Raw genomic sequence first — 12,891 nt, forward strand, 5'->3', positions numbered from 1 at the left:
ATTATTCTGTACATATTTCGTATCTTGCTTCTTCAATGAATATTTTGGAGTAAAAACGCAGAACGTGCATGGAAAGTGTTCATTTTATCATGGTAATCACCTTGGAAATGGGAGAAGAAGGTGCCATGGTTTCAGCTATGTCTGTCATGTTTTGTTTCTTATTTTTTCTTAAAATTTTTTTAAATTAATTATTTATTTATTTTTTTTTTTGTGGCTGCTTCCCACCACTCCTACCCCTCTGTTTCTTTTAAAAATAAGCAAGAAGGCCGGGCGTGGTGGCTCACGCCTGTAATCCCAGCACTTTGGGAGGCCGAGGCAGGCGGATCATGAGGTCAGGAGATTGAGACCATCCTGGCTAACACGGTGAAACCCCGTCTCTACTAAAAAATACAAAAAAAAATTAGCCGGGTGTGGTGGTGGGCACTTGTAGTCCCAGCTACTTGGGAGGCTGAGGCAGGAGAACGGCATGCACCTGGGAGGCGGAGCTTGCAATGAGCCAAGATCACGCCACTGCACTCCAGCCTGGGTGACAGAGCGAGACTCTGTCTCAAAAAAAAAAAAAAAAAAAAAAAAAAAAAAGCAAGAAAACTGAAGCTAATACAGAAAAAAATGTTAATAACTAGGTGGTTAAGCAAGAGTGCCTTTTGCATTGTTTTGCAAAAATTATTTTCTATACATTTAACATGGTTGATTGTTTAAAATGAAATAAAGTAATATATGTGAATCTCCCTAAACTCCTGATCAACTGGCTTTGGCAGGATATTTCTAATGCACCTCATTTATTTAGTCACATGGTCAGAATTACACATATTTCTTTTCCACAGGGTTTGAAAATAATTTTACAAATGTGTTCAGCTATGGCTTTGTTAGTTCTTCTTGGTAGATCTAATAAAACCTGGAGAGGGACTCAACACTCACTGAATAAATTCATTATATCTCAATCCTTTGGCTGAGACTTGCATTTACTACAACTTTATTTTCATTTATTTTGTAGTGTTTTGCTTTAAAAGATTCTCATGTATTTAAATGATGGGCTAATTACTTTAGCAACCCACAGTTCAGGGTCAATTGCTGGTTTTTCATCCTAAGAGAATAGCCATGATTTATTAAATGCTTATGGCATATATCAGGCACTGTGCCAAGCACTTTTTCTACCACATTTAACCCTACAACAAATATATGTGAGAAGCCTATCATTCCTGTTTTACTGATGAGGAAACAGACGGCCAGAAAAAAGTTTTATAACTTATCCAAGGTCCACACAACTAAGAGTGTTTATTGGGTTCCAATAAATGTCCATGCTTTTAGCTACTCTCTTGCTCTCTGGAGATGTTATTTATCTTATTACAACTCAGAGCAACATCCCCATCTGAACATCATGTTGCTTCAATTCTAAGATACGTATTTTTAACCATGTTTGAAAGTGATGACATTGGGATGGCCTTCCAGTTGATGCGTACATCCATGATGCTGGTGGTGTTCCTGCCTCTCCATCCACCCTTCTGCAGCCCAGAGCTTTTGAATAGAGTTGAGTGGCAATCAATGGTTTTGTAGAATCAAAGGCATATCCTCTAAGTCATAATGCATAGGCTACCGTTAGAACCATTTGATTGCTTTTCTTTCATCACGGCCTTGTGGTCATTTTAGCAGGCAGCCCCCATCCTACACTGATCCAGCAAATCCTTCCAAATCTCACCAAACCAACTCTGCTCAGCTGTCATACAATAGTATGTGCATTCTTGAGTAACCTGACTGGGTAAGTCCTTTACTTTTCCTTCTTTTTAATACATTGAAATAGTAATGTTTAGTTGATTTCCCCCCCTTGATTTGCTTTTTAAGAACCAATGTGTTTGACTTTACTTGCTGCCACTTAAGAAAATCTCACAGTGGTCTAGGACTTAATTTCATCAGGAAACATTCTGAGCTTCAGTTAAAATGTAGAATGCTTTCTTTAGCTCCAGTATAAAATAAAATTTCATTTGCTTTTACTTTTCTGCAATAACGCCAATAAGGAGATACTGCCAGGGGCACCAGGGAAGCCAATTCTATAGCTGAACAAATCGATAGTAAATCTACTTGCCAAATCTTGAACATACCCACTGAATAAGTGTTAAGAGCACGTATATACACTCACACTTTCCCTCCTTCCTACTGAACTATCCAAGAGAAGGGTAAGATTTCCTTAAAATAACTTAAGATCCTACTACTAAGATTTTCACATTCTCAAACTCCTCACACATATACAGACTTCAGCATGGGTTTTTGTGCACAGTTATGAACTGAAAACACATGCCATCTTGATTAATAGGTAGCATTTACTGGGCGATAGCATTATTGAGTGATGATTATGTGTCTGATGCCATTCTCAGGACTTTAATCCTAGGACCTGGTGTTAGTATTATCTCCATTTTTCAGATGAAGAAATTGAAGCACAGCATGGGGAAACTGCCCAGTCTCACAGCTGGTGGATGGCAGTCTGGCTCCAGAACCCTTTCTTTTTGCTTGTACACTGTACTGCCTCTTGCTGCATGTCCAGATCAAATATAGGTTTCCAGAAACTATGAGACAAAACTCTTAACAATGGTGATGGTGATAATTATGCAATCATTTATTGAGAATACCTCTGTATTCAGTCACTGTGGTAGGCTTTCCCCACACATTATCTCATTTAATCTTCACAACTTAGGAGCTTAGTTTTATTATTATTACTTTATAATTGGCAAAAAACCGAGGCTCAGAGAGCTCAAGTAATTTGCCCAACGTCACAGAGCCAGTTATGGGCCAACCTGGAATTCAAACAAGTCCACAGCTAGCACCCATTCCATTGCCCACCTGCCACACTTGCATGACTTCCAGATCGAGTAAACAAAGAGAACTAGGATGTTTTTCTCAGCAATGCCATAGTCATGATCAATTTCATGACTACTAATTTTAGGAGGACACATGCTACCTTCCCACCTCAGAGTGAAGTTGGGTATGATATCACTCTAGAGCCTTTAACATCCCTGGGTAAGATATGTACTTTATGATTTTATTTATTTATTTTGGAAACAGGGTCTCACTCTGTCACCCAGGCTGGAGTGCAGTGGCACAATCTTGGCTCACTGCAACCTCTGCCTCCTAAGTAGCTGGGACTACAGGTGCCTGCCACCAGACCCAGCTAATTTTTTTGTAGAGACACAGTTTCGTCATGTTGTCCAAGCTGATCTCAAACTCCTGCACTCAAGCGATCCACCTGCCTTGGCCTCCCACAGTGCTGGGATTATAGGCATTAGCCACCATGCCTGGCCTCTACTCTATGACTTTAGAATGCAGTATTTCTGTTCAAATTCATAACTCTATTGAATAGTGTCTGTTCTTTGAATTAATGACACACGAATGGGTGGGGTTAGAAAGTTATAAAAACAACTGAAGTTTTTCCTCCATGTTTGCTCATAATAGCTACTGGTTGGGGGAAAAAAGGAGCAGGAATAAAATTCTTCAATATATGGAGATTTCCTATCTCTTTAAATTTACTGATATCCAGTTAATAGAAACAGACTCAGATGCCAAGATAGGGAAGCAAAACTGCCAAGTCCCAGGTGGGGGGATTTCTTTCTGTTGAGAGTTGAGAGCCAAGAGCCTGACAGAAGATTCTGGCATGTCTCCCCACGTGGGGTGGGCATCTGCCCAGCTGAGGAGGCAGCCTTGGGACTGCTTGCCCTGCAAAAGTGCACCACTGGCATAGGCTGTGGGCCCTGTGAGACACTGGGTATGTCTCACAGCTGCCTCATATAGGTTCCATTTGAATGTTAAGAATGAAACTATGGCTTAGGTAGGTTAAGTCATGGCTCCAAGATCATAAAACTAGGAAGAGGTGGAGCCTAAACTCAATCCCAGGTAGGTCTAAATTCAAAGTCTTAACTACTGAATCTTGTCTTTTGTTTCCGGGTAGCCAAAAGAATCTAGCAGGAGGGGAGGATCAGAACATTTTTGATAATAGAACCCCCACCTCACCCCACCCTTTCTCAACAGACCTAACCTCACCAAACTATCAGTAGAGTAAAACATGCTTTCCACACTTAGGTTTAGGTTTTAATGTGATTACTCCTGGGTGAACTTCCAAATGTAAACAATAGTTGATGCCAAGAACTCAAGTGAAAGAATCTTCAAATATATTCAGAGTTTTCTCTTTGTACCTTTTCTGGGAAAGTGCTATGGAGATTTTTAAGAAATTGAAAATGGGCTGGGTGGAGTAATCCTACTTTACATGGTATTTTGAGCAAGGCTAATTGTAAGAATCTGGTTCCAATGTATTGCTACCTCTTGTGCCACGTTAACATAAGCCAAAGGAATACGCACACACACAAACAAAAAACACATAATTTTTGCCTATCTCTTTTGGTGTAATTTGACCATAGCCTGTTCACCTCACTTCACAGGGCCACACAAGTATCTCTGTGCCAACAGTTGTAGGACATGCACCTTTTCCTGGGAAGATAACCGGGTTTATATTCTAAACATCAAAAAAAAAACAAAAAACAAACAAACAAAACCAACCATATCGCTACATGAATATGGCCAATTATCCACTGGAAGTTTGAGTATTTTAACTCTTGAACTCTTTCTGCACTAGGTGGAAGACATGACCGCATTGGGCACATGTGTTAAAACTTGAGATTTCTTGAGTAGGCATTATTGATTTCTCTGTGAATGTAATTTTTTTTTCCACTTTAGGAGGTTTGTGTACCACATCAAATAAACGATCATACCACAGTTTCTAAAATAAGATATTTTAAAGTCAACTCTTATTCAATGTATGCACAGTACCAATCAATATTCTACTTGGAAGATCATTTTCTAATGGGTACTTATGGACTGGGAAAGCTATCCCTGGGGTTTGGCAAAGGCCAAAAAAAGCAAAGGTAGTAACTCCAGCCCCCGAGAATATATAACTGGCAAAGTAATCAGCCCTTAAATCATCAGAAGAATAAACTCCTAATAATTCCTTCTAAACAATAATGGATTTTCTGCATCACAAGTATTCAAGTGATGGAGGATATCAGTGTATTTTACTTAGATGTAGGAATAAAAAAATCAGAGGAAATATCTGTCGGTGGATATGGTTTCTATCTTGAACTCCTAAAATTTACATCTCAAGGGCCAGCTCCCTGGCAGTAGTGAGGCAGGGAGTCCTATTTCTGGGCACAGCTCTAGGAAGCAGCGACCTGATGTAAGTACGAGTTATAGATATTAAAACCAACTTTTCCTCTACACCAATACCCTGTCCCTCCAGAAATCTTAATAGGCTTTTGAGAGCCTCCATTTACAGCCAGCTGCATAAAATGATCCTTTGATGAAAAGGGATTGGAACAAGGGTTAAAGCAGACATTGAAAGGTTACTGTAGAGGGCACAGTGTTCATACAACCCTCCTTTAATATGTGCGGTGTGCACCTGTGATAAGATGATTCATTACATGGGGCCTCTCTTTGACAAGCTCCATCGTTCAGCCCTCGGGGTTCTGACGGGACAATCCTGCACCCGCCCAGGAAATAAAACAAGGTCAGCTTTTTTTCCATGGGACGTAGACAGAGACGATTTAGCTTATAAAGCATCTTTGTTTACTCTTTATGTAAAATAAAAACAGGGTTCAAGACATCGAAATGCCTGCTCTCCACAGAACAGGCCAAGCAGGGAGTATGCAAACACATTGCCGGGCAAATAAATAAGGCTGGGGGGAAAAGTCTTTGTGAGAATGCTAGCTCCTTCTCCCTTGGATTTCATGATCAGTCACACTGGAGAACCAAGTGTCCTAACCACTGGGCTCTGAGACAGGCCTTCGGATGGAGAGTACCCCGACATTATCAGCTTCATCTCGTTTGCTTTTTTTGCAGCTTTTGGGTTTATTGGGTCATCTGAAGATCTTCTAGGATCTTGTATGAACATTACGTGGCACATTAGCAGTGAGGGGACAGACCCTCTCTCATGACATGAGGAAGGTTTACTACACCTGACATACTGAAATAAATCAACAAGCATGCCAGAGGTTGCCTGGCTTCTGTGGGAATTGTCAGGAGGCTGGGGGCCATGGGGCTGACTTGCAGTTGGCTTCATTCTAACTCACCCCTTTTCTTTGTTGCTTTTATAAGACTTCTTCATCACCTTCCCATACATTCAAAAATTGGCTTTGTTAAGACTAATTTTGATATCTCACAGTAATTATGGAAGGAAACTGATCAGTTTCCCTCATTATCCAAGTTTTTCCTTAAGTGAAAAGTAAAAAAAAGCAAAACTGACATTTTATTTTTAAGATGTAACTTTTTTTTTTTTTTGAAAGAATGCCCCTGTAATGCAAAGTAACTTCTTCATATAAGGTCATAACATGAGTCATAGTACAGAGATAAAAACAAAATAAAACTTTGACAAACTAGAGGTAGGAAAAAAATCTTGCTTCTAAAATATAGAAACACCTCCCAACCCTTCTCCTATTCTTGATATTGCTAGTAAACATTATTTATTTGCCTCGAATAGATGCGGTTACATATCGCTGTCATGCAAAAGAAATTCATTTCCTTTCCGAGTTCAATCTGCCATAAAAATGCACTCTTGTTCCCATCTCCCACTCACCTGTCCTTGTGCATTAGTAACTAGTTGACCTGTGACCCCCTGAAGACTGGAGAGGGCATTGCCAAAGGCCTGTGAGCTTGCTATGGAGCTCATGGCTGCTGCAGCCGCTGCAGCCTGACTTGCTAGTGGATTATTAACCAGCTGCAAAGAGAGAAAAGATCACCGTGAAAACCACCGAGAGGCACAGGCACAGCACACGGACACAACATTGACTGTGGGGAGGTAGTTCTCGCCTCAGCTGGCTCATGCAAAGGGGCCTGGAACCCACCGGAGGGGCGTGGCGAACATTCCCCCGGAAGCTCTGGGGTAGGGGGATGACGGAAACGAGGCTGGAAGGAAAATGTTGGGCAGCTTGATGGAGCCTGGGTTTAGGGCTAGCCCAGGAGGGAACGAGCCTGAACTTCAGGGGTGAGGTGGGCTGTTAGGACCTTCTGGGGTGGAGAAATGATTTCGCAGAAGCCCTCTAGACTAAATAAAACTCAGGAAATACCTGCTTTCCCTGAGGTAACCAGACAGAATAGGGGAGTAAACAGGATGGGGTCGGGGAAAGAGAGGAATAGATTTTTAGGATTTCTGCGAATGAAGTTATCATTTCCATTTGTGAATTGCAGTTTCTTTCAGGGACATCGAGCGAGGCAGGTGTTCCACCCCACTTTCTTGTTTGAGGGGAGAAGGAAACCAAAGCCAGTAGAAATGGAAATTTATGGCCTCTGTGCTCTCAGAGGGTGAGTCTAGGGCTGCGACAATTTTGGGGCTTTAACCTAACCACAGGATTCAAGGCCAATGAGAAAGGTTGTTCGATGAATGGTCAGACTGACAACTGCTTGCTGTTGTAGCTGATATATGGTCTTTCCTCAGCCTCTTTCCTGGACAAGAGTGAAACAGGGAGGAAGAAAGAGAGAGGGGGAGAGAGACCTGCCGGGGAGGAGGTTATGGCTGCCAAAATCTGTTTTTCCATGGAAACCAATTCAATATTCTCCTTCTTGCCAATTTTCCACACCACAGGTTTTCAGGCCTTCTGACCATGAGGCAGAAGTGTGGCTTCAACTAAAATCTGCATTTAGGTTAATGACTAGATATAAATTCAAGAAACATTTAAACTATTTTCACAGTATTGGTTTTGATACATGAATTTCATTTGTATTTATTCTAGGGTGTTATTTTTTTCCCATATAGTTTCTCTCAAGTACAACAATTGTTGTGTTGGAAATAATGCATTTTCCATCACCAGTTCCCACATCCATGAAATTCCTGCATTTTTTCAGAAACCTGCCAAGACTAAGACTTGGTGGAAAAAAATTAATGCCATACCTAATTCAAGTCTTGGAAGCTCTTCTAAAAATGCCACTTTTAAAATTTTCCTTTCTTCATTTTCTGTCTCAGTCTCTCTTCTCTCTCTCTTTTCCTTCTTCCCTTCAAATCATATTTTATTTCTTAATTTCTGTGGAAATTTGCCTAGAGATTATACTATCTTATGAAGAAGGAAATATTAATTATCAGAGAAAACATCAAAAAGGACAGGAATTTAATAATTATTTTTTCATTTATGTGATATCTTTATCTTATCGGTTTCTTTATTCATTTATAACTAAATTTCACATAACTGTTCTTTAGTAATTCTGCTGACCCAGCACATTTGTTTTTAAAATGAGAATCCATTTTAAGTTGATTACTTTATGTCTTTTGCCTTTATCTCTCTCCTAAAAGACAATAATGATTTTCTTTTTAAGGAGAAAAAAATTCTCACTCATCAGCCTAAAGAGAAACCCTGTCTTATCCCAGATTACCACCATGGGATTTAAAATTCAGGTTGGTCTTGATTTTGATTTTTGGAGTATGTCTTTAAAGGATAGATGGGGTAACTATGCATCCAGACATAACCCTCCTTGTTTGTAGGCTACCTGAAGTGTGAAGAGTTCATAATGTGTTCTTTTTTTTTTTTTTTTTTAACTTCTGAAGTGAGAAGACTGCTTGGGAAGTACTGTCTCCAAACTGCCGGTACAGACACTGCCCATTGGCACAATATTTTTAGGCCATCTATCAATTGCCATGTTTGCATTTCTTTCATGCAATACAAGTTGAAATCATAATGAAATTCTTGAGTTTCAGGAATATCTCAAAATAAGCTTCTTCATCCTCAACAAATGATTAAATTATGTTCAGTTGGATATTAGTGTTGACTATGGATTTGGTCCATCAATTCTGGGTGAACAATTTAAGTATCTACATACAGAATGCTCTCTGAACAAGATAGGCAATTATTTATATTTAATGAAAAGAAAATATTTTTATTAATTGCAAGGCATTTCCCTAATATCTATGTTGATCAAAAATTCATATAGGAAATTATAGAATTATCCTCTGGATACAAAATAGCTTAGATTGAGAATTTCCTACATTTAGGACACTAGTGTGTTGTTCAGATATAGTCCCATGCAGTTTGCTGCAAATTCAGGTATTGCATAAAGGATAAACAATTATTCTGAATACAAAACAAAGTCTCTACTTAAAAGTGGGCTTCTGAGCTTTTGTGTTTTGGGGTCAGAAATGGGTATATTTCAACTGCTTTGGATGGCTGCCTTGGCAACCACAAATATATAGGTTTGGCTTATTTTCAATGTTTATTTCCTCTGTATTCTGGTCCTAGCTTAAAATCTAATTTGGTCCTCTTTTTGCTGCCTTTCCCTCTTAATGAAGCAAATGCCAACTCAGATGACTCTTTTACTTCCTACCGGCATTCCAGTAGGTCTTTGTGGAAGTTGTCTGGGTTCTGGGGAGATGCCCTGCTGTCCCTGTAGAACTAGAGCTAGAACCACAGTCACGGAGTGTGGTGTGCACAGACAGTGGGTGCAAGCCAATCTGTAAGCTGACAGCATTCGAGGAGGACCACTGGTGGTGTTGATGGATGCAACTTTATACATACATATCTTTTGGCTTCTCTCTCTGTGACTGCCAAGGCAGGGATGTAATATGCATTAAAATATGTGGCAGGGAAGTGGAGGGGGTGGTCAGGAAACCACACATGTTCTTCTCATCACCTCAGGTCATGTCACTCTGTATTGTCCCCAGTCATATCATGTTAGCACTGCTCCTATCAATATTTCTTGATTGGAGACTCCGGGTAGATTTGGACAGCAGGGAACCCAGGAACAATAAATGCACATAATGAGCATGTTATTGTTCCGGGACCAACTGGATATTTTGAAGCTGCTGCCAAGTTTATGCCTTCAGATCTTTCATTGCCAATGTACCTAACCAGCAAAGGATGGCCCAAATGAAGTCTGACTGTAATACATGGTCTTGTTTTCAACAGACTAGCTTAAAAGACATGATGAATTCTGGTGTATGCTTGTTGATAAATGTGGAAGCTTTCTAAAGGAAGGATTTGCAGAGGGCTAGAGTTCTTATGTTATATACAAATGGATTCTGGGTCTTGAATACATCAAGTTCTACTTCTGGAGTCTAAAAACCCACTAAGAGAAGCATTGATATCTTAAGACAGTTTTCTCCTCCCTGGAATTTTAGAGAATACAACAACAGAATAATTTTTTAAAGTAGTTTTATGCCAGAGAGGAAGGGCTCCAAGCCTCACATTCCCCTGCTCACCCATTAATGCAGCTGAGGGCATCAGCTCTGAAAACAGACTGCCTTGGTTTGTGACTTTAAGTAAACCACACTTCATTTTCTTATGGGTAAAATGGGCACAAAAAGAATATCACACACAGGGTTAGGATGAGAATTAAATGAGATAATGCATTCAAAAGTTTTAGAATAATACGTAGCATACATTATTTTCTTAATAAATGCTAGCTAATGTTCTGATGGTTTATACTGTGCATGAAGATTTTGAATTAATCAACTTAGAATTAGAACTCACCTCTATAAATATCTTTTTTCTTTGAAAATAATATGAACAAGAGTAACTATTCCCTATTTTTAGAGCAATTTTATTTTACTTTTTTTCTTATAAAAAAAATCAGCTTGAAGAATGTGTAAAAGTATTTTAGAGTAGAGAGCATAAGCAAAAAGTATTTAAAACAGGGCTTCATCTGCTCGTCTTGGGCCTGTCCTATTTGATGGGATTAGCTCATCTATAGAGAAAGTAGTGCTTACAGTCTGAAGCCAGGGTCAGTGGGTGACAGCAAGAGAAGACATTACCTTATTTATAGTATGTTTTCCTCATCTTTAGTTTGCAACATTGGTTAGGTTTCCATAAGGGCACCCATTTTGGAGTTTAATTCCTGCCTCACGTCAAAATATTGTGAATGAGTCCATCTCACAGTTGCTGATTTGACAGTGAGGGAATGCAGGAAAAAGATTTGCAAAAAACAAAAAATTCCTTTAAGATTTACAGTGACTTGTTTCTATGACTACATATCAATATGGATATTTGGTGCTCATCTCATAATGAGAATAAATCTATATTTCCAAATCTATATACTTTGTGCATCTCCTTGCTGTCTGTGTACACCAAATGGTGATGAGAAAAAAAGCTTTGATGAAGTCTCCCCAGGGAGCAGCCTTAGATGATGTCATATGGATGTCACTATAGATAATATCATATGATGGAAGAAAGTTTTTCTCTAAGTCATGTCCCATACTCTCTTTCTCTGAAAGATGCATAGTTTGCATCCTGGAAAGAATTCGGTTTCCTTAAATCTGAACATTAGTAGTCATAATACTTTTCATGCAAATGGGCTGATTATATGATTCTATTATTATAAATCTCATTTACAAAAATATGGCAGCATGATGAGGCAATTTAGCTATGATATTATATTGCTATGTTTATGTCTTTATTCTAAGAGGGACTAATGAATGCAGCTGCCTCAAAACCTTTCTTTGGAGCATAATTGCCCATGATCTATAGTTCTATCATTCTCCTCATGAGCTATGTGGATTTTATAGAGTATGGATTTTAGAGCAGCTCTTTTTTGCTACTAACTTTTCAATTTAGAACCCTGGAACTGTGGTGCCATTTGTTTTCAAATGAGGATATTCATAAACGCATTCATCACTATTCACTCCTCATTTAAGGTTTGAAATGACTCGGCCGTGGATGCCTAGAAACAGCAGGGCAAATACAGTTTTTGAGTTCATTTACATACATTAGGACCTCGACTTTTCCTATATGTATGAAAAAGTGTCTCTTGGTTCTTTGGGATTCTTCTAACCAAATCAGTACTTCCACATCTTACCCTCAAGTCTTCTCTTAAAAGGTCAAGAAATTATCAGTAGACAAATATTGGAAGAGTGACCATATTTATCTCAACAACATGCTTGATGTGTGTTTTATCCTACTAAATTTTTCCCCCGGGTCTCATCATTATTGTTGTGTTATAACAATACCCTCCTAACAGTCAGAAAACCAGTTTTGTGAGTTCCAGTATTGAGCCAGGATTTGCTGCTCACTGTCTGCCCACCCTTCCCTGTAGTGGTGGCAATGTGCTAGATGCTGACCTTCCCACTCTCTGCCAACCGACTGGAGGTCTGACCATTGACCACTGCTGAGAGATTTTTGGGGCTGGGGAGCTTGAGATTGAGAGATGCCTCTGAGGCACTGCAACATCCTAAAATACCTTTTGAGACAGCCAGGTGAAAAGGGGTCCCCAGAGAAACACCAACCAGCCTGCGCACTGGGAAGAATGTGCACTGGGGTGGAGCCACAGAAATCCACGCTGTTTGCAGCAGGGAGGAGCCTGGCCCCTCCTCTTCCTGGGTGGAAGCTGGGATTCATTCGGGAAGTGCACCAGCAGGGACTCTGGCATTGCAGAGAGTCCCTGTTTCCCCTTTTGCCCAATAAATCCTGTTTATCTCACCCTTCAAATTGTCTGTGGTACTAATTTTTCGTGGCTGTATGACAAAGACCCCATCTTTAGCTGAACTAAGGAGATAGTCCTACAACACTTTGACTCACCAATGTAAAATCCCATGATTTTGGTATAGTTTCAGAATTAATTATATTTTATTTTTATTTAATAGTAAAATTGGAAGTATAGTAATTTTCTATGAGTGTTCCAATACACAGCCATATTGGCTAACAGAGGAATTTTTAAGGTAACCTAAGGTTTTTGGTCAGTTTTCCCAGAAACAGAAAAGGGAAGAGAGGAAACCTGACCCAGCGCGAGGCTCTGGAGTGTTTGTAGGGTCTCAGCGTTGTCCCATCCTATGGGAAGGAAGCTGGGCTGTCATACCCTATACCTGACAGTCCTTGGTTAACAGCCTGTGGGGTGAAGATGAGGGTTGGCAATGCTCAGGCACTGCTGGCCCTTTGCTCTTGGGGT

General features: G+C 39.8%; 1 protein-coding gene across 1 annotated transcript in view; it reads right to left on the reverse strand.

Moving 5' to 3' along the window:
- POU6F2 (POU class 6 homeobox 2) overlaps positions 1-12,891 on the reverse strand; it is a 492,070-nt gene that overhangs the window by 60,576 nt on the left and 418,603 nt on the right. The window contains exon 6 of the mRNA XM_055293368.2: positions 6,608-6,748. Within this exon, the coding sequence (XP_055149343.1) occupies positions 6,608-6,748 (141 nt within the window). The remainder of the gene's footprint in view (positions 1-6,607; positions 6,749-12,891) is intronic.

Source organism: Symphalangus syndactylus, chromosome 9 (assembly GCF_028878055.3).
Source record: "Symphalangus syndactylus isolate Jambi chromosome 9, NHGRI_mSymSyn1-v2.1_pri, whole genome shotgun sequence".
Lineage (NCBI taxonomy): Eukaryota > Metazoa > Chordata > Mammalia > Primates > Hylobatidae > Symphalangus > Symphalangus syndactylus.